Here is a 21261-nt window from a genome sequence, read left to right on the forward strand (position 1 = left end):
CGTTTCACATGATGGAGAGAGAATCAGAGAGAAAAACCAGCACAACAAAATGAAAGAGAAAAATCAACATGCATATGAAACTATGAGGCAATCTTTTTTTTTTTTTTAAACAGGTGCTGATTTTCAAAGAGTTTGTTTTTGTTCTTTAACAATTAACCATCCATCTTCCTCCAACATAAAAACTGTGTTTATTCTGGGTCAGATTGCTACAGGTTAGATTGCGTGGAAGGCATATATTCTTCAAAGCTAATGAAGTTATGTGGCTTACAAACAATATTTCAGGGGCTGTGGTAATCATGCCTGTGTGTACACACGTGGGTATAATGTTTGTACAAATAATCTCTGGGTTCGCCAGGTATTCAACTACACCAAACCATCACAAATTGAATTCTAAAACCACTATTATCCTTGGCATTATTTTCCTGAGAAGATACTTTCCTAAAAGCCTCTTTCCACCCAGAACTGAGTGTAATTTATCGGGGGTGTTCCCAGAGCTTTGAAATATTCATTCTGAGTACTATTCAACTTGTTCTCTCCAATTTCATCATTTTGAAAATTAATCAACTGTCAAAAAAAAGTTGAACTCCGAGTGATATTAGATTTAAATTATACATGTGTGTTTTATCAGAACATGAAGAGCAAAACATTACAGAATAATAAATAGGTAAATTATCTTTGAAGAGACTGCTCGATGTGACTTCAATTTAAAAAATTTAAAGCCTTTGCTGTCTACCACTCTTTGGTGTTGTATATGAGCACACATAGTTTCCCAGAATCTACCACATTTCTTGGGCTCCCCTCCCCCATTTTTATACTAAGTTGAAAAAAAAATCACTGTTTTTGAAGATCAGTTGTGCTCAGGAAGAAAAAAAAAAAGAGTCACAAAATTTTTGTGACTTGGTAATTATTAGCTTTGCACTCAACAAGTTTAGAGCAATGGTGAATCAAACATTTGCCAAACATTCCTCATGGATTTGCCAAGCATCTGTGCTAACATCGCAAGCACCCTCCAGGGTTATAAAGCTGTTTGCTCAGGCTTATTGGCTACACTGTTGCTCCTAAGTCATGGCTGTCTGCCTTTTGCCTGACAAGAGGAGAGACCTGGTTGTGAGCATAGACAATGTTCCCAGACACAGAGCAACACAGGGTCAGTATCAGACAGAAACTATAATATTCAAATAGCTAGCTATCTCTACAATTGTTTCCTTTTACCTCATGATTTACCGTAAAACAAAACAAAACAAAAATAGACATAGAAAAAAATTGAAATTTGAGTACAGCTAATGGAAACAGTCGCTGTTAATATACAATTTTAAATTATAACTATTTTAAATCATAATTATTTTAACTGATATGTACCTTTCTATTACCTTGAATTAGAAGCAAACATAACTTCTATCCAGGTAGGTAAAAATCTACTTACTGCTAGAAAAAAATGTCTGGAATTCTAGTGATTTTATTATAGATTTAGGATGCTTGGAGAAAAGTTCTGAGTTTCTGCTGCCTGGGAATATGAAGTCAAGTTTAAGAAACTGTAATTCAGCTAGGCATGGTGGCCGTGCCTGGAATCCCAGCGTTCAGGAGACAGGCAAGAAGATGGACCGCCCACTGGACGTCAGCCTGGTCTATGTAGTGAGTCCTAGGCAAACCAGGGCTACACAGTGTGATCCTGCCTCAAAATACACGGAACAGAACTGTAGTGAGAACAAGAATGGCATCCAATAAAAAATAAAGTAGTCTGAATAAACTCAGGGTCTCAATTCAGGCCACCTTGCTGGGCATCCGAGTCTATCCTATCCCAGTTCGCGTTTACAAAGCTATAAAAGGGACGTCAGCTACTGTATAAATAGAGACATCTCAGTGGCCTGGCATCTTGTCACCAGATGCCCCCTCCTCCCGGTATTAAGACATTGAGTCTCAGAGGATGAGATCCATACAAAATCGGAAGCGGAATTATCCCCTGGCGGCTCCAACTACAGAGCATGCTCACGAGTAGACCTAGGAAGAGGCATTAACAGTACTTACAGGTCAGCTAAGAATCAGTGAATCCAAGAAAAAGGAAGCTAGACACCTCTGTCACCCGTACCAGGGGAGAAACAGGGGCCATTCTTGAGCACGGAGCCCTGCTGAAGGACAGAAGGGTGCTTTTATCCCTTGCCTCCACCAGCCCCCGATACTTACTTCCCACGGGGATTTTACATTACAGTGCCTCTGGGCTGCAGATGTTGGGGGCTGGTATATATGCGTGAATTTTCTTGTGTGTCTGAGAAAGCTGCCTCCCACCAGCAGTCTACACACACACACACACACACACACACACACACACACACACACACACACCCTGGAGCCCTGGCCTTGGGAGAATCCCTTGTGTTCCCTCCACCATTCCCCCTTCGCTTTCCATCTAAATGTGGTCCTGGGCCTCGGGAGGCCTTGGCACACAAAGCTTCTATGGGAAGCCTGTCACTTGACTGACAGCAGAAAGGTTTCCAGGAGATGGACAGCTGTGTGTAGGTGGGCATGGCAAAGACAGAGCTGAGCAGATTAAAGCAGGACACAGCCGGGGAAGCTTCCAAATCACAGGCCTTTCCAGATCTAGGGCTGGACCTCTGTGATGATTAACCACATGGAGGACATATGGGAAAGAGCTTTAAAGCCAGTCCATCTTAAGTCAGGTCTTTAGAATAGTAAGCACCCCGGCTTAGAAATAGATAGATGTCAAACCCACAACCACAGCGCGTAAAGCAATGCGGAGAGAACATTGCTAAAGAAAGCTGTAGGTGGGAAGGCCCCAGGCAGCCTCAGTTTTCTCATCCGCTCACTCTGCTTTCTGCCTCGGCTGGGAGTTCCGCACTGCCATGCGTGGAACAACTTAACCTGCATGGGCGGTGCTGCTAGACACTTACAAGACATTTTTAAATTGCAACAATCCAAGTGAGAACCGTAAAAGTTTCAGGTGAGATTCTAATGAGACACACAGAGGAAATGAGGCCCGCTTTACTGAGCTGCAGTAAACTGACCATTTAGTGGAACGGACTTGATTAATTTCCTGCCAATGTGCAATTACCTCTGATAGGTGTCTAACGTAATCAAAATAGGCAGGTTGAAGTGGCAGTCGCCAGCCCTCTCTCTTAAAAGGAATGTACACTGGAATCCCACTTAATCTCACCTGTGTGTGATTGTTCAAACTCCTTGTAACTCTGGTTTCAAAAAATCAATAAATAATAAAGCTGATAGAAACTTGGAGTAGTGACATGTGTCTTGTCACCTGCTAACTATGAATATGGAACTACATCTCTACATCCTTTGTAACAGATACTCTCTGCACAGCGAAGATTTATGCCACACAGGTCAAACAGCCTCCAATAAACTTAGAGACAGATAAGGGAGTTCCTTCTAAAATTATCAATCATAAAACTCATAAGGAAACTGTTCTTCAGATTTCCATACTGAACTCGTAACGTCTTCGTCATCCAGCAAAAGGAGAGCCAGGAATGAATGCACATGACCAGGAAATCAAATGGGTGAGTTGGTATATTTCAAATGCCAGTTGGAGCCAAATGGTCCACTATCAACTGTTTCTTTTTACCTCTCTGCTTCAGATCATTGGTCCGTTGCCTGAATTAAGCCAGTTTATTTGTGCAGACATCACCAAAAGTGACTCTACGTGTCTATGGGTAAGAGGGCTGTTGAGAGTGACATAAAGGGGTAGGGCATATTCTCCATCCAAAGGCTTCTGAGTTAGACATCTGGGAATTCTTCATTGCTTTTAAACATGTGTCCGGCAAGCATCTAAACAACGTCAGCTCCAAGCACTCCCATGCCGATAGTTTGTGTTTTTGTATTACTTCGGGCGTGTGTGTGTGTGTGTGTGTGTGTGTGTGTGTGTGTGTGTGTCGATTTGGGTTGCTTTTAAAGGGCCTTCATTAATTTTCAGTTGGAGTTTAAGTGGTGTGTAATTCAGGAAAACAAGGAACCCTACATCATGCTATTTAGAGTCTTAACGATATACATATCTTTAGTTCTTTTGACAAGATGATCCAGAAACACAATTTGTTTGTTTGTTTGATTCAAGACAGGGTTTCTCTGTGTAGCCCTGGCTACCCTGGAACTCACTTTGTAGACCAGACGGGCTTCAAACTCACAGAGGTCTACCTGCTTCTGCCTCCTGAGAAGCAGAGCCATTCCAGGGAAGCCGCTCTTCTTCCTTACCAAGAAGAAGTAAAGACAGAAACACAGCTGTGAAAGCACCATTTCCTCCAGAGCTATACTCATTCCATTATCTAAAGAAGCATGGAAAACATTTATGTGATGTGTAACAAAACATAGATTCTAGCCTTTTCAGCACCTTTGGACCTGTCAGAGAGATTCTTTGGAAAGTTCAAAATAAATGTTCAGAGCATAGTAAGTCCATGCTTTAGGCTGATGACAGTGGGGGCTCGGAGTTGGGTCCCTAAATTTACATCTTCATTATTATGCACCAACACAGTAATGGCCAATATTACTTTCTTACAGCATTGCCACTAAGCACTGTTTTTCCAAAAAAAGAAAAGGGGGAGAGGGTTGGGACAGTAATTGTAATCTCATAAAATAGTGTTCCAAATATAATTATTACTCTCTTAAAGAAGCTTCTGTAATTTGCATCAACTTTATGTTTTTCACATATATAACCATTAGCTTATTATAAAAAATATTTCTCAAAAATTTTTAGTAACTGTACCTCAGCTATTATAGCATTAAGATACGGCAGCTGGAGAAAGGGCTTAACCAAAGGTTAAGCGTACCTGCTGTCCTGAGGTCCTGAGGTCAATTCCCAGCAACCACATGGTGGCTCAGAACCATCTATAATGGAATCTGATGCCTCTTTTGGCGTGCAGCATACATACAAATAGAGCACTCACATACATAAAATACATAAATAAATAAATCTTCCAAAAGATGTTTAATAACTCTGACATATAGGTTGATTTTCAGTTTTGCGCTAGAATGAGGGGACCTGTATCATAGATACTGATTGAAAAGATGCTGAGTAAAGAGCACTTTGCACTTCACTTGGGCATGTTTTTAAGAATAACTCTTATATTAAATTCACATTCACAGTGTAGCCCAAAAAGACACAAGGTGTCTGGTCTGAATTCTGCTCCCCTCCCCCATTATCTGAAACTTAGCTCAAAGCTCTAGATCTGGGGTAGGGTTGTCCGGAGGATTCTTGCCTGCTCTTTGTTCTCTTCATCATCCCTTTGGGATGCAGAGGGAAAGATTTGTGACCGTTTCTCTGGTCTCTTGCATTATCACATGGTAGGTGAAATGGCATTCAAAAGTGACAGAAGGAACTGTGAGGCCTTGCAAACCAGGTGTTTGGTGCATTGCCAGCACAAGGCAGATGTTGGTCTGAAGTGAGTAGAATCCAAAGACTTAGCCCTAGGAGTACTCTAGGCAGCCCTTGCCTCCTTAATGTTTCAGAAAGTCTCTTACTGTGGCCTACTCTCCCCTTTCTGATCCATCAAAACCTGATGTCTCTGCTGCCATCTTCCCCACTCAGATACAAAGAGCTGATAAGGGTCTCATTTGCATGAGATACTGTGCCACACCTTGACATCAGAGGATGAAATCTCGAATTGGGCTTCCTGGGTACTCCAGGAATATGAGTAGTGGTAGTGTAGAGTATAGAGCTTTTTCTGGAGAAAATATTGGTGACCCTTAGCACCCTTTCTTCTTGTTTTGCTTGGTTGTTTTTGTAACTATTGTTGGAGGTTCAATCCCTGCTTCAAACCCTGGAGAATCATCCAAGAATCTGAGAGACAAAGGTAAGCTGTCATCAACGAGAGAAGGGAAGAAATGCAAAATTATTTTCCACCCCTTCCCATTGCAGGAATTACTGAAATTATGCCCTCATGCTCCTGCATCAAAGAAGGGAAGTCTGGATGCTCAGTTCCTCTTGGAAAGAAACATTCAAGTTCAGAATGATTTTTCAATGTATTCATAGAGACAGTTACTATTTTATCATTGCTATAAACACTGGTGGAGGCAGAAGAGACTCCTCAGGGGTTAAGAACACTTGATGCATTTCCATAGAACCAGAATTTGGTTCCCAGACTACCCCATACCCTTATGACTTGCCCCTCACATGTCACATGGCTCACAATCACCTGTAATTTCAGGATCAGGAGATCTGAAGCTTTTTTCTGGACTCTGAAGATACCTTCAAATATATGGCATTATCTATCTATCTATCTATCTATCTATCTATCTATCTATCTATCTATCTATTTCTCACACACACAAATTAAAATTTTTAATGTTAAAAAGAAATATTTTAAAAATTTAGCCTTAATTCAACTAAATGTTTGCAGTCTAATTTGTCCAAGTCTTTGTGGCAGCCAAAAAGACCAGCAGCTGACCTGGTCTTCAAAGTGAGTTCCAGGACAGCCAGGGCTACACAGAGAAACCCCGTCTTAAAGCAACAACCACAACACACACACAACACACACACACACACACACACACACACACACACACACAAATTATCCTTCTTAGAATGCTTATTAGCACAAGTATTTTGACATGTTTCTTAGTATTTTCAAGTTACACCTGAATTCTTAAGGGCGCAGTCTTTTCACCTAAAGAACCCAATTCCATCTATTTAATTTTATATTTAACTCCTATGTGTAACGTATTCATACATGGTCGTACCATATAGCCCTGAGCAGAATTCTCTATGTAGAGCAGACTGCCCTGGGTCTGCTGGTCTCTGCCTCTCAAGTGCTGGGACTAAAGGTGTGGCCCACATCCTGTGGATTGTTTTCTTTTAGAGGCAAGTGATTTGGGTTGTAGTTGCAAATAGCATTTTTCTTGTTTCTATGTGACTCTACCGGTTTACTGTAAACAGGGGGACACTAGGAAAAACCCAGGGCCTTGGGGTATACATTACACAGTGGGCAGTTCTGCATTGGTGGGCAGCAGGGCCAGGACTACGTTTTCATTTCTGCACTATTTTAAGAAAGAATGTAATTTGCCAGGCAATACATGGTCCCAACGGACAGGAGAGTGTTCCCTTTGGCTACCACTGAAAACAGTCAGCTGCCTAGCCCTGGCGAAGTCACAGGGTGCTTTCCCCCAGTTAGCTTTAGTTTCTGGGTTCTCCTCACAGCTGGGTTGCCCTGAGGCCTGAAAAAATGAAAGAAAAGGAAGGAAGAGAAGGGAGGAATGTGTCTTAGCTCACCCTGCCTTGCCTTTTCAGGCCGCTGTAGCATGGAAAGACGGTTGTATTTAGTGTGCACATGGGCTGGGATGCGCGGTTTGGAAATGTTACTGCTTTCAACGAGACAGGCAGGTAGCTTTCTATTTCAACCGTAGAAAATATACAGTATTCACTCTCCTGCCAAGACACAACCGGCATCTATTGTTTAAAAACGTTTTCTAAGAATTCGGGTTGCTCTTTTCTCTTTTGAATCTGTGTGCCAAATGGCAGGGACCTGTCTTTATTTGTTTGTTTGTTTGTTTTTTTCCTGCAAAACCCAGAAAGACATGAAAGAATCGAGACTTTCCTTAAGGGGGCTTAGCGCGGTTATTTTTAATAATTTATGTACACATATGTATCTCCCCCCCCCCCCCCGAGTCTTCCTCACTACCCCCTCCCCCCCCCCCCGCGTCACTGATGTGAAATCAGTAGCTACAACAACGGAAATCCACTTCCCCGGTGGGTGACATTTCCATAGGTTTTTCGTCGTAGAGTCAAAATGCTAGGAGCCTTGCACGCGGCTCCTCTGGACAACCGACTCAGCTACTGCCCAATGCGGCACTCCCGCCTTCCGTAAAAGTTGCTGGTGTGATCAGCCCGGGTCTGAGTTGGCAGGAACAGTTTTCGAGTCCCGGAGGGGAAACACGATCGGTTCCCCGTGACAATAACCAGAAAGCGCCGGGAGCCACGCTCGATTTGCTCTCTGCCCCACACCTTGCCAATCCGCTCGAATTTTCACTCCAAATTTCCATTTTAGGGGACCAGCCACTCGTGCCGTCTCTCGAATACCGAACGTGAAGTTTCTCCATGAAACGTTTCCCTAGTCCATCTTTCGTGGTCGGGGTGGAGGGAGGTGCGACAGGACTCCCCTCACTGTAGCATGACAGGACGTGGGCGCGTGGATGAATGAATTACTAGCCCGGCTTGGACCACCTGTCTGTCTGGTTCTGGGGTCTTTGTCCGTTCTGCCTTGCTCCGGGCCCGCGCGCTCCCGCAAGTGGCCGGCAGGTGGCGCAGTCGGTTCACGTTGAGCCGCTGCCCCGGCTGTTTGCAAGGTGCCTCCACCAGCGGTCCTCCCTCTCCGGCTGAGACCCAGACTTGGAGGAGGAAAACCTGGCCCGGAAGGGAGCCAAAGGAGGGGTGGCTTGAGTGGGAGCACGGAAGGTGCGTCTTTTGGAATCCCAACCCTTCAGACGCCTGGGGAACCAGCCACCCAGTTGCATCCGGGGCCGGTCCCCGGGTAACCGGCTGAGCTGCTGTCTCCGGTTGGCGCTCAGGCGGCTTCTCCCGTGGCCTGAGCATCGGAGGACAGTCGCGGTCCTCCGTCTCCCAGGACGGCGCGGAGTTGTGGGACAAGTTTCTGCGGGTAGAGCCTCTCGGTGTCCTGGGGGACTGTCCCATCAGCACCGGGGAGACGTCAGAGCTCAGGGCCGCAGCAGCTACGGCAGGCAGCTCGCGAGCCTCCGTCTGCCCCGTCCGTGCAGCATCCTTCCACCCTTCCCTTCTACACCTAGGTGTCCCGGACCGGCTAGACCCGGTTCCGGAGACTCACGGGGGGGGGGGGGGGGTCCCGGGCTCCGGGGCCGCCTCATGTTGATTTTACCCTTCATAGTCCGGGTCTGGGCTATCGGCCGATGTGAACCCCCGGACCTGGCCCGGGAGCACTTCCCGACGTTAAAAAGACGGGGGGGACAGTGGCTGCGCTCTGCTGCTGTGGGGGCGGCGCGGGAGAGGCACGGGAGGCCACGGGGCCCCTTTGACTAGGTAACTAAGAAAAGAATAATCAAGCTCTGAAAGTCCCCCAGCCCGAAGCATTTCCCCCGGAGGAGCGCGGTGAAGACACAATACCGGGCAAGTGAGACAGAGGGAGGGTGGCGAGGTGTATCGGGGAGCTCCGGACCCGAGCTGGGGCGGGCGGGACAGCGACCCCACGACCTCAGCCAGGGGCAAGAGCCAAGGTACAGGTCAACTTCAGACTTATTTCATCTCCACAGTCTTTTCTTCCTCTCACCCTGCCCGAGTTGGGGCGGGGCGGGGGGCTGCCAACATTTCCTGGCCTTCCCCACCGTCCTTTCAGGAGTCTCTCCAAGTTCCCCCAGCCGCCCAGGGCATCGGTCCCCGCGGTGTTGGAAAACAAGGCCCGAGCTCTCCCGCGGGGACACAGACCCATCACTGCCGGGGACCCAGCCTCCGGAGACCTTGCGCCCAGCGGAGGCTGGAGGGGGCGGAACCTCGGGGGCGGGCTCTGTGCGACGGGGGTGGGGCCGTGGCCCCTGTTCTGCGCTTCCATTGGTCGGTCGCTCCGGACTGGCGGGTGTACGTCATGGCCCGGGCCCACCCTCTTGGCAATGTCTTCAGACTGCTGCACTCCTAACTTAAGCATTTATTCCACTGGGATAGAAGCGGCAGGAGCAGCGTTGGCACCGGCGAACCATGGCTGGGATTTTCTATTTCGTCCTCTTTTCGTTTCTCTTTGGGATTTGCGACGCTGTCACCGGTTCTAGGGTATACCCCGCGAATGAAGGTACGAGCCGAGCAGCCCTTAACGCGGCCCGGGACCCGGAGGGGGTGATGCACTGATGAATGGCTCGGGAGCCCCGAGCCAGTTTAGGATGGGGTTGGGGGTGGTGGAAGAGCGCGGCGCGAGCCTCGCGTTCCCACTCCGGAGAAGGGTGCCGGACAGAGGGGTTCGTCGAAGTGGAGACGGAGGACGGTCAGGCAGTCTGAACGGAGGGGGGTGACCGCTGCAAGCTGCCGCTCTACCCAAGTTTCTAGCGAAAGGCCAAAGTTTATCTGCATCCGCCTGCGGGGCCGGCTCCAGTCGCCCCGAGGGGATACCCGGGGCCAACCCCAGGATTTGAAAACAAAACAAAAAAAAAACGTGTGAGTCAAGTCCTCAGCATCATCCGCACGGGCTAGAAGGGAAATGCAAATGTGCAGCGCAGTGGAGACTTAGCGCTCCCGGCCTCTTGTCCAAGCCTTTCGAGCCCGGGTTTCTGCAAAGTTTTCCCAGCGCTGCGCTCCCTGGGACCCGGCTGCCTGGTCTCCGCAGCGCAGCAGTAGTGGCGCCGCTTGTCGGGCACAGATGACCTGATTTCTAGCACCGGGCCTCAGACACCTTTTTCTCCTTCGGGCCGCGCACCCCGAAGGTTGCAAACGTAGGCCTACCTCTCCCCTCCTCTCCCCTCCCCCCAGATCCTTAGGTCATCCAGGAAACCCAGGGGGCGAGCCAGCGAGTTGAAACAATATCCCACATATCCCACTTTAAGCTTCTCTCTCCGGAATGGTGAACTGGACTAGTCTAGAAGGGACATGCATGACAGACGGGACCCATTCGTGTGCTGTTTTCTGTTTGTCTATTGGGACATGCTGAAAGGATTGTCTTTTTTTTTTTTTTTTTTTTTTTTTTTTTTGGGGTGGGGTGGAGGTGTTTTTTTTTTTTTTTTTTTTTTTTTAATCTGTTCGAGGTGTGGAAGAGGTGATGACCATTTAGTTTCTGATGGGCCTAGAGGGAAGCAGGCGCTCTGTATCTCTTTCTCTCTCAGTGTGAGTGTCTGTCTGTCTTCTGTCTGTCTGTCTCTCTCTCTCTCTCTCTCTCTCTGTGTGTGTGTGTGTGTGTGTGTGTGTGTGTAGTTGAGGGCAAATGTGTGCCTGGCGCGCGGGTGCTTGCTTGGACCTGGACGATTTGTGCCGGGTAAGAGAGTGCAGACAGTGTAAAACGGGCTCCGGCCTATGTTCGTGCTCCAACCTGCGTGCATTAGCTGTGCATATGTCTCATCGATTCTTTTCCACTCCCTACAAACATCCATCCATCCATCCACCCATCCATCCATCCATCCATCCATCCATCCATCCTCCGTCTCCCCAGGCATCCGTCCATCTATCTATTCCTGTGCAATCCACTATCATTTTTTCTGTTCCGAAGGAGGGAGCCAAAAACCAACTTAGGCTTGGCCAGGCAGAGGGTACCGGGAGCTCTCCTGGCGGAGGCTTGGACGCTGTTCTACACCTGCCCACAGACTCGGCTGGGGCGGAGGAGGGTTTGGTGCGGGGTAGAAGGGTGATCTCTCCCTCTCCATCTCCCCGCTCCTTAGTTTGGGGCTTCGGTTTAGCACCTCGGCAGTGGCTGCTGCTCCATCCCGGGGGCTTTTCCTCTGAGCAGAACAGTGTATCTCGCGTTCTGCTGGCTACTTCACACACTTGTTAAGTGTCCTCAGAGACCTCTCGCCGCAGACGTAGAGACAGTTAGAGTTAGGGTTAGGGTTCTTTTTACCTTTAATTCTTCCCCGCTCCCCCCCCCCTTTTTTTTTCCTTTCGGAGACAAGACTAGGCGCTCTAGACAAAAAGGCGCTCGATGGAACCTAGACGAAGGTTGAAAGAAGTGGAGGGGGCTATCCCCCTTACCCCTCCTTAAAAATTAATTCATTTTGTTGCTTTTTATTCCCGTCACGTTTCGTTTTCTCCCATTTACCCTCCCTTTCTACTCCCTCCCTTTTTTTGTAAATTGGGTCTTATTGTTCCCTTTGTGTCCCTAATCCACCTTACATAAATCCAAGTGGATGTAGCGGGCTTTTCTCTAGGGATCGGGAAGAGGAAAGGGACCACAACTCCAGGCGGGAACGACCCGGGGAAGGCTCTACATTTTAGAATAGTTAATAGACCCCAAGGATACAGGATCTTTCGGGAGAGCTAGGGCAAAGGGGCTGCTTTTAACTTACTGGATTTGAGGGTTAAAATGAGGAGAGGTGGGCAGAATTCCAGGCGCTAGGGGTAAGACTGAGAGTTGGGGTACTCGGGCCGCAAGGACAGAGGCCCTCTATTCCCACCCCTCCCCCAGCCTGAGGAGCCAAGTCTCCCTGATCAAATTAATAACCCAAGGGTTCCTTTTAGATGGGCCTTTCGACCCCAGGCCTGAAGATCGCGCTGGGAAAGGCAATGTGGCTAGATTTCGAATTCATTGACTCTCTTTCAATGTCGGCACCTATAGCCTGATTCCACCCCGGGAAGGGTACCGCAGCTCTGGAGGCGTCTTCTCCCTTCCCCCTAGCTTGGAGGCCCAATGTTAGGTGTAGCGCAAGCATACTAAATCCATTAGGCAGCACTCCATACCTAAAATTCAAACCAGCCATTTCCTGGGGGTGGAGGGCTCATCCATCTCGATTGTCCTCCAAAGGACCTAGGAAAAAGAGACTACTTCAGTACATTTGCATTTTAACCCTACCCGTCTGGTATTCCTTCTTTTTGGAGCTTTGATATTTAAAAAGCAGCGGATGCTACATACAGGGGCCTGTATTTATTTGGTGGTGGAAGTGGTGGGGGCTTGGGGGTAGAGAAGGAGAGAGAGCCTTTTCCTTGACCCTTTAGGTCCTCTGATAGCATTCACTTGTGGGTCTGTCACCACCGCTGGTGAGTTATGTGGTCATCTGAGGCTTGAAAAAACAAATACATCTAGTAGATAGCAGACATAGATGAATGCAGACTTTGCTCTCTGGTGTTGCTGTCCTACACTGATATATTTATTTTGTTTGAATTGTGCTTGAGATGCCCTATTCATACTTTTCAGAGAGAGAGAGAGAGAGACAGAGAGAGAGAAAAGAATCAGTCGGGTCCTGGAATGGAATTTTAAATGCTAAGCAAGTTAAATAAATATGAACCTGCAGATTTAGAGAGGGGAGAAGATCGTGTGAGGAGTGATTATTTACATAAGTGAGACCGAGGTTCGGTTTTGATCAGATTGGATATGTGCACCCTCATCACATATGGAAACGCTCAGGCAAATGGTTTTTGTAGTGTTGGTGTTTTGCAATTGGACATTAATCTATTTTCCTTTGTATTTTTTATATTTTTTTTTTTTTTGCAGTTACTTTATTGGATTCCAGGTCTGTTCAGGGAGAGCTTGGGTGGATAGCAAGTCCTCTGGAAGGAGGGGTAAGTTCTGAGGCCCTCTCTGATGCAAGAGGGGGAAAAAAAAGAGTGATTAGCCACTTTCTGAGAGTCTAATGGCTTGATTCTCAGTGATTGTGGTGAGGGGGGTCAAATTTCCACAGTGGCCTATGAAGTGAATTACGCTTTGTTGGAGAAATCCAATACTCCCTTCGGATACCTCTGCCATGGAAGAGCTAGAAACCAAAAGGGCAGAAAGGGGCTTCAAAATTAGGAGAGTGGTGGAGGTATAGACTTAGATGCCTATTTAAAACTAAAATACCGACAAGAAACATGATCTGGGGACCAAATTAGAATTTACGCCTATTACTCTGGTGGTCATGGAGTCCTGGCGGGGTTAATTTTAGAGCAATTGTTCTTTTTCCAGATGAAGGAGAATAAGAAAGATAGAAAGAAAACATCTCCAGTTATACCCAGCAAAGCAGCAGGGAGGCTCAGCTGCTAATCTTGTAGTCATAATCTTAAATCAGCTGCTGGTTAAAAAAGTTTCTTCCAGGGGCTTGTAAACCCAAAAGAATTCTACAGTCTTTGAGCATCTCTTATAAATTAAGCAAGCTATCCAACCCTTACATGCATGATAGTTTATGGCTAAGTCAGTTGATCAAAAACAGTGAGGAGCAAAGATCAGGATTCTTGCAAGGCAAACTTTGGGAAGCCAGCACCCAGCACCCTATGGTTGGATAAAGAATTGACAAACAAAGCACCAAAGGGATCTGTAGACACTGTTATACAATATGTTTCAAAACTAAGAGTGAGCAATTAAATAGTCATTAAAAAAAAAACAACAACAACAACCCAAGGAGTCAAAGCAGGCCCTGTAATCCATCTAAAATAAAATGGAGATCACCCTGTTTTCCTGTTTCTCTGAACTTGACTGCCTGCTGTTGACTTGGTCTTTGAAAAATTCCATTCTGTCTCCCAAGCCATTTTTTTTTTTTTTTAATCTAGAAGGGAGAGTGATTGGCAGACCTCTGGTGGTGTAGACAGGCTGTATTCAGTACTGATTGCAGGCAATTGCCCCCATCCTTTGAATGTGAAGAAAGGTACAGCTTTATCTTGCTGGGAGTCAGACTCAGTGTTAATCCCAGACTCTGAACCTGTCACTGGTTTAGGGGAAGCTTTCCCAGGCCCCACCATGAGTTTCACTCCCTGGGTTAGAGCTATGACAGGGGCTAGCCAACACAACAGAGGGTGAAGGGTCTATGCTCAGCAAAAGAAGCTCCCCTTTCTCTTTCTCTGTTCCCCAAGCACAAAGTAAGACTATAGCTGAGATCATTCTGAACCTAACTTGTTTCACAAACTATGCACTTGACCTATAGAAAACCAAGGAGTGATGAATTTGAAAGCATAGTCTTAGGGTCTCTCTGGTTTCTAGAAAGTGTTAATTGCAATTTAGTATGCACACATCTTTTTTTTTCCTCCTCTCTCTGTAGCATTGCTGGAAGAGTCACATTTTCTAGATGCAAATGTTTTTTAGTTGTTTTGAAGTCTCTACTCAAAACAAAACAAAACAAAAACACAAAACCACTATGCATAGCTCACTGTGCACAAATCCAGAACTTTCTGTGGACTTAGGTACTCAAATTTTTCTCCATTATTATGAGGTGTGTACCATTTCAGCTATTATGTGAGGTCAGACATGAAATTTTACTAGCATACATTGGAATTAATCATTCTGTGGTAATGAGAGGGAAGGGGTAATGAGAAAGAAAGAAAGACAAAATGTCACATGTTGTCCTTCATATGCAGAATTTATATATTCTGCATATGTATCTGTACACACAGGTAAGTGTGTACATATGTGTGTGTGTGTATACACATACACACACACACACACATGATGTGTGACATGAAAGCAAATTGAGCAGGAAGGAGATCAACAAGAAAAGGGGCAGTGGGGGTTGAAGAAGAGCAGTGTCATATGTCATAATCAAATCTTTTATTTTGTACACTAACTAAAAAAATTGACCTAAAGTCATTCAAAGACATAGTTACCATTGAAAAAAATTGTCAAAGCTGAAAGTTTAGTTAATCTCTACCATTTTATCATTGAAATCCTTTTCAGATTTATATGAAAGTAAATTCTGAAGATCCACTAACTAGAAATGGATTTTCTTGGAAATGTCCAAGTTGAGGGTAAAAAAATGGGGTGTTCTTGCTTGTTCAAGACTCTCTTCTTGTAGATAGAATATTTTCCTATGTTTGTTGGAAACAGAAGAGTTGTCTGGTAATGGCATTTATCTGTAGTATATTCTTTTAAAAACAAAAGAAAACCTGATTTGCCAACACCCCCAAGTAACATATAAGATGGAATCAGAGATGTCTCCATGTCCCAGAGGGCAATCAGGAAGAACAGGAGAATGGTGACGAGTGAAGGCTGGCTCCTGCTGGCAACACGTACCAGGACTCCTTCCTGACAGTGAACATTTAAAGAGATGAGCTGGGTGCTGTGGCTGTTATGAAATAGGCAACTGAGGGAGGATTCATTCATGACTGCCATGGGGCAGGGATCAGTGTGGGCATACACTGTAGTTCAGGATAGAGTTCACCTGAATTTCCTTATAGGGGCTCTAGAGAGAACTCTGAACTTTCATTTACATGAATAAATGGGCTTTTCCAATTTGTATTTGTTCTGAGGTGAGGGACGTGCTGAGTAGGTATTTTTGGTGCAGAATCTATTTTTTGGTTTACATGAAATTTCCCCAAATAAATTACTGATAACTTATTGCTCACTAGATATAATAAGAGTAGTAATATTAACCACCACAAGGTACTTACACCCTCAATTCTAACTTTCACTACGAGAGCAGAGGAATCAGACACAGAATACTTTTTATGTATTACAGCCGTTCATATTTCCACCCATTATGTTTTCACTGCAAGGATAGGAACCTGTGATTCCATGTACCTCCTTAGAGTGAAATGTTCTGTTGTGGAATACAAATTATTCAAAACTCTTTTTTTTTTTTTTTTTTTTTTTTTTTTTTTTTGCTCTAATTATATTCCTGTTGGGTACTTAAGCTGATTTATGCCAGATCTATATAAATCCTGCATTATTTTAAATGTTAATGAAGAAATGGAGGCTGTCTAGCAGCCTAGAAGGAGCTAGAGGATAGGTATAACCCAAACTGCCTCTGCTTTTAGGATTAGTTTTCAAAAGTATAGGAGGGGTGAGATTACCACGCTAATCAAAATGAGTCCCTCAGCATGGCCAGTGCCCACCATTAGAATCTGTTAGGAAGCAGAATGCAAAGAAAACAGCCCAAGTGCCCCCTTTCAATTTTCTTGCTTGGGCTTTTAGTCATAACCACCATTTACTATTTTTACTTTAACTGTCTGTGACTGATTGGAAGAGAAGCACTCTTTCAGTCATTCCTGTTTGTGTGTGTATGTGTGTGTGTTTAAAAATGTACACACTTTGTACTTCATTGTGGGCTCTAAAAAGTTTTCTAATACTGTGATAGTACATTTGAGAACCCAAACCAGGAAATGTACTCTTCCCGGGTTTACTAAAACCAGGTGGAATTTTCGTTTTTCTCGCGCCCCCTCCCCCCCTTAAAGACTGAATCATGATTTTTTTTTCTTTTTTTTAAAGTCTTTTTCTTTTTTAAAGTATTAGGAGAGCAAAGTTTTGACAGGAACACTGTTAATTAACTGATAACTGTCTCCCTTTGGCAAGCTCAACTCTTCCTGCCCTTAATTTGCAGGTTTCTGTTTAGTGGTTGAAACAAATGCATATGCAGGTTTTTGTTTTTTTTTTCTCGTTTATGAGTAAATGTTGCCACTTGTAGTTGTGGCTCTTGTAATAGGTGAACCTGAGGTTGCTGGACTTTCACAGGAAGTACTGAGAACATACAAACAGAAAATCCACTGATGCCTTTCGATTTTAGGCGGAAAAATGAAACAATGTCTGTGGGGAGGAAGGAGCAGGGTTGCAGTGAGGTGGGGGGGGGATTGTCTCAAGAAAATAGCAAAATAGCCAATAAGACGCCTTTTTTCGGGGGACTAGCACACCGTCATTTTCCTCACTATTGGAAGGATAACTGGTGTCCTCGGAGTGTGGCATAGATTTGACGAATCTCTGTCTGGATGCTACTTTCTCATTGATATGTTTTCTTCGGATCTTTGCAGTGGGAGGAAGTGAGCATTATGGACGAAAAGAACACACCGATCCGAACCTACCAGGTGTGCAACGTGATGGAAGCCAGCCAGAACAACTGGCTGCGAACTGACTGGATCACCCGAGAAGGGGCGCAGAGGGTGTACATTGAAATTAAGTTCACTCTGAGGGACTGCAACAGTCTTCCGGGCGTCATGGGGACTTGCAAGGAGACGTTTAACCTCTACTACTATGAATCAGACAACGACAAGGAGCGTTTCATCCGAGAGAGCCAGTTCGGCAAGATTGACACCATCGCGGCTGACGAGAGCTTCACGCAGGTGGACATTGGTGACAGAATCATGAAGCTCAACACGGAGATCCGGGATGTAGGGCCGCTGAGCAGGAAGGGATTTTATCTGGCTTTTCAGGATGTGGGTGCTTGCATTGCGCTGGTGTCTGTCCGTGTGTTCTACAAGAAATGTCCACTCACTGTTCGAAATCTAGCCCAGTTTCCCGACACCATCACAGGGGCTGACACCTCTTCCCTGGTGGAAGTTCGAGGCTCCTGTGTCAACAACTCAGAAGAGAAGGATGTGCCAAAAATGTACTGTGGGGCAGATGGCGAATGGCTGGTCCCCATTGGCAACTGCCTATGCAATGCTGGGCATGAGGAGCAGAATGGTGAATGCCAAGGTAAGAACAGCCATACTGTACTTTTCATTAGGGCTTAGTGGCACGTAATTAAATCAGAAATGCCACTGAATGGAGTAGAGCCAGTAATTAGCAGCCCCTGTGGGATGTGCTGGGACAGAGGGATCTAATGAGTAAGTGCTGTAGCTCCAGGTGGCAAGGCTAAGACATTTCTAATACTGAGAAAACAAACGATGCGGCTGTAATCAGCACAAGGCCAAGCACATTTGCTAACAGGCACTTAGATCCCAGCCTGCTTGATGCCCCTTCTGAAATGTAAATGAACAAGCTGATTGATCGTGCTTAAAGAGGGCAGACACCTTTCTGAGCCATGGTTCTCTGACTTGGTAAAAATGGCGAAGTGTGTGTGAGCATGAAGGAGTTAAATGTGAATCAGACATTAACCCACCTGGTGCCCTCCCCACCGATCACAATTAAGCCGTGTAGGGAGAGTCTAAATTCTTTCCTGCTCCGTGGACCAGTGGAAAAGCGGCCCAAAAGAGGAAACTAGGAGGTGCTTCAATTGCCTCTGTTCCACCTAACACCCCTTGAAGGGTTTTGAAGCAAAATTGATCTTGACAAAAAGACCTCTTCTTTTCTCTTAGGAGATCATAGTGCAGCTAGGAAGACTCCTGATTTGATCTGTGGTCAAAGGCAATAATAATAAATTGCAATCCATTTTGGTTATCGGGTTTTTGAAAAATAACATTTCTATCGTGTCGATCACAATTCATTACGGTACTAAAGCGATTCTCACCCACCTCACCTAAAGCTGAGCATTGGCATCTCATTCTTGACTTCCCCTCTGTCTGTCAGAGCAGAGACGGGCTTCTGGGCAGCTTTGCTTTGCAGTCGAGGATGAGAGGAGCCCCCATGTTTATAATAGGGTTTGCTTATTTCACGTGGGGATTACAATGCCAAAACAAGCCAGTCGTCTCAAGTCTTCTGCTCGCTTGGCATCAGCTGTAAATGGTCAGCCACGGCATGCTGCTGCTCCCCAGTCTGTTATGGCCATTGCTGAGTAGTGGCCAGTGTCACAATGTCACTGTGTCTCCAGGTTCCAATTATAAGACAGGTGGGATGAACCTTTCTGATCAGTAGCTGCCTCGGGGTTCACCTGATTTGGTGATTAAAGGGCCTAAAGTAAATGACAATTTGCCAAGCAATTTGTCTGGTATCTCAAGCATCCTAATGACAGGGTGGGATCAAGTGCAAGTCATTCCACTTGCTGGAGTGGGAGTCTGTGGGCATCAAGAAAAAGTGCACTGATAGTCATTCCGGTGTGGTCAGGTTATATTCTTCCGCTTTCAGAGTTCTTCTGCTTCCGCCTGGGGCCTTCACTGATTGGCTAGTTAGTTCTAGGAGTGACTGTCTACGAATGTTCCTTTATTTCATTGTCAGGGAGAGAAGATAGATTGATTGTCTTATCTTCCAAGCTAAAGTGTTGGCTTGAATATTTTCAAGTCACAGTGGAAAGTTCTCTGTAAAGATGAGTCTCACGCTGTTTGGTTTGGTGTGACTTGGCAAGTACTTGATACACTAGTATGGAGTAGAAAGGGCGGAAGCATATCCTGGCATTCATGTGAGAAAAGGCACAAGTTCCCTTTACTGGTAAAGGAATCACAACAGCCATAGCAGACCACCAAATGCACGGGACAGTGACACACTATGGTTTTCTAGAAAAAGATTCTCCTCTGCCTGTTTGATATTTATAAAATGGGACTTTCCCATCTTCAGGAGATAACCTGTGTGTGGTTGTTGTTGTTTCCTCCTTCCGCTCTCTGTTAACATACTCTGGCAGCACTAGCTCGTCTCTGTCTACCTAATGCTATTGATTTTCAGTTGTCACAGATCCTGGTAACCCATAATATTGCTCTCCCTGCAACTCCTTGATACCTTTACATTCCAAATTAGGGAGAAAAGAGGAAAAGGTAGGGGATGAAGTCAGTGGAGAGGCAAGTGAACATTTTTGTGGTTTGCTTTATGGAAGAGAGGGGTTCATCATGTGATTCCTGGAAGGGGGGAAGCTAAACTATGCAGGGCCCTGTCCATTTCTGAGCAAATTGTCTACAAAGGCAGTTTGAAAATGAATGAAATAAAAGGGGATGACTCGGGTGGGTGTGGTGTGGTGTGGTGAGGTGTGGTATGGTATGGTGTGGTAAAACCAGAGGAGGATGTACTGCTTTTGCCTTATTCTCTTAAGACAAGGTCTTGAGGCACCCAGAGCTATGCTGGCAGCCAGCAAGTCCCAGAGAACCTTTTTGTCTCCACCCACCCCAGGACTGGGGTTACAGTTCCGGTGTGTGCTATACCTAGCTTTCTTATGTGGATGTTGAGGATCTCCCCTAGCTCCTGTTCTGGCTCCTTTGAGAACAGGGTCTTGCGAATTTTTCATTTGATATTTGAGACAAATCATGTAAGGACGGCTTCAGATTTCCTATGTAACTGAGAATGGCATTGACCCACACATCCTCCTGCCTCCACTTCTCAAATGCAGCCCCACAGGAGCTGAGTCTTTTTTCTTTTCTTTTTTAGAACTTTATGTTTTCATACAAGCCAGAGAGGGAGCTATGTGTGTTAAATTTGCCTTTTTTTTCCCTCAATAAAGTGGATAACTCTCTCAAGGAGATGCTTCAAGCACAAACCGCAGTCATTTGTTTTTCATTTCTGCCAAGCAAGAGTCTCTGGTAAATTTAGGAAAGAAGGAAAAACTTGAACAACAGGGCATTTCTTAAATTCCAAATTTAAGTGACATCTTTAAAAGTGATTCAACATTGTAAAACTCACAAAAGTAAGAACTCAGTTGACCTTGATTGACAACCTTACTGGGCCCAAATCATCAGTCACCAGAGAGGGCGGACCAGTGTGGGGACTAGGGACCATCTCTCTGTTTGATAGTTTGGCTCTATGACCTTGAGCATATTCCCTAAGCTCTCTAAACCTTGGTTTGTTCATCTATAAGACAGAATGACAGGGATCATAAGTAACTCACAAACTTGCCAAAGGACTCCAGGCAGTAAAAGTTGTCTTGTAGATCAGAAACACTAAATTGGTGGACACAGTACTATTTCTGTCACTTGCTCTTCCCAAGGTCAAAGCTTTCGACTTGGGAGCTGAGTTAGAATAATTAAAGATCTGTCTCTTAGGCACTATCTGCAGTCAAGGCTAAAGATGGAAAGCACCCCCATATCTTTAATAACAACCCTTTTTTACATCTCATATTGAAAATCATTTGAAGAGTGTCCTTTCTCTTCCCCCCTCCCCTGCCTTTTTTTCTTTTTTTCTC

At 45.4% G+C, this 21261-nt stretch overlaps 1 protein-coding gene across 1 annotated transcript in view; it reads left to right on the forward strand.

The window, feature by feature from the left end:
- The first annotated feature begins 9644 nt into the window (after window positions 1-9644).
- The window catches only part of Epha4 (EPH receptor A4), a 140369-nt gene continuing 128752 nt past the window's right edge, over window positions 9645-21261 (forward strand). The window contains exons 1-3 of the mRNA XM_055616634.1: window positions 9645-9764; window positions 13101-13168; window positions 17315-17978. Coding sequence (XP_055472609.1) covers window positions 9674-9764; window positions 13101-13168; window positions 17315-17978 — 823 coding nt within the window. The 5' untranslated portion in view covers window positions 9645-9673. The remainder of the gene's footprint in view (window positions 9765-13100; window positions 13169-17314; window positions 17979-21261) is intronic.

Source organism: Psammomys obesus, unplaced genomic scaffold, assembly GCF_907164565.1.
Source record: "Psammomys obesus unplaced genomic scaffold, mPsaObe1.curated_primary_1811, whole genome shotgun sequence".
Lineage (NCBI taxonomy): Eukaryota > Metazoa > Chordata > Mammalia > Rodentia > Muridae > Psammomys > Psammomys obesus.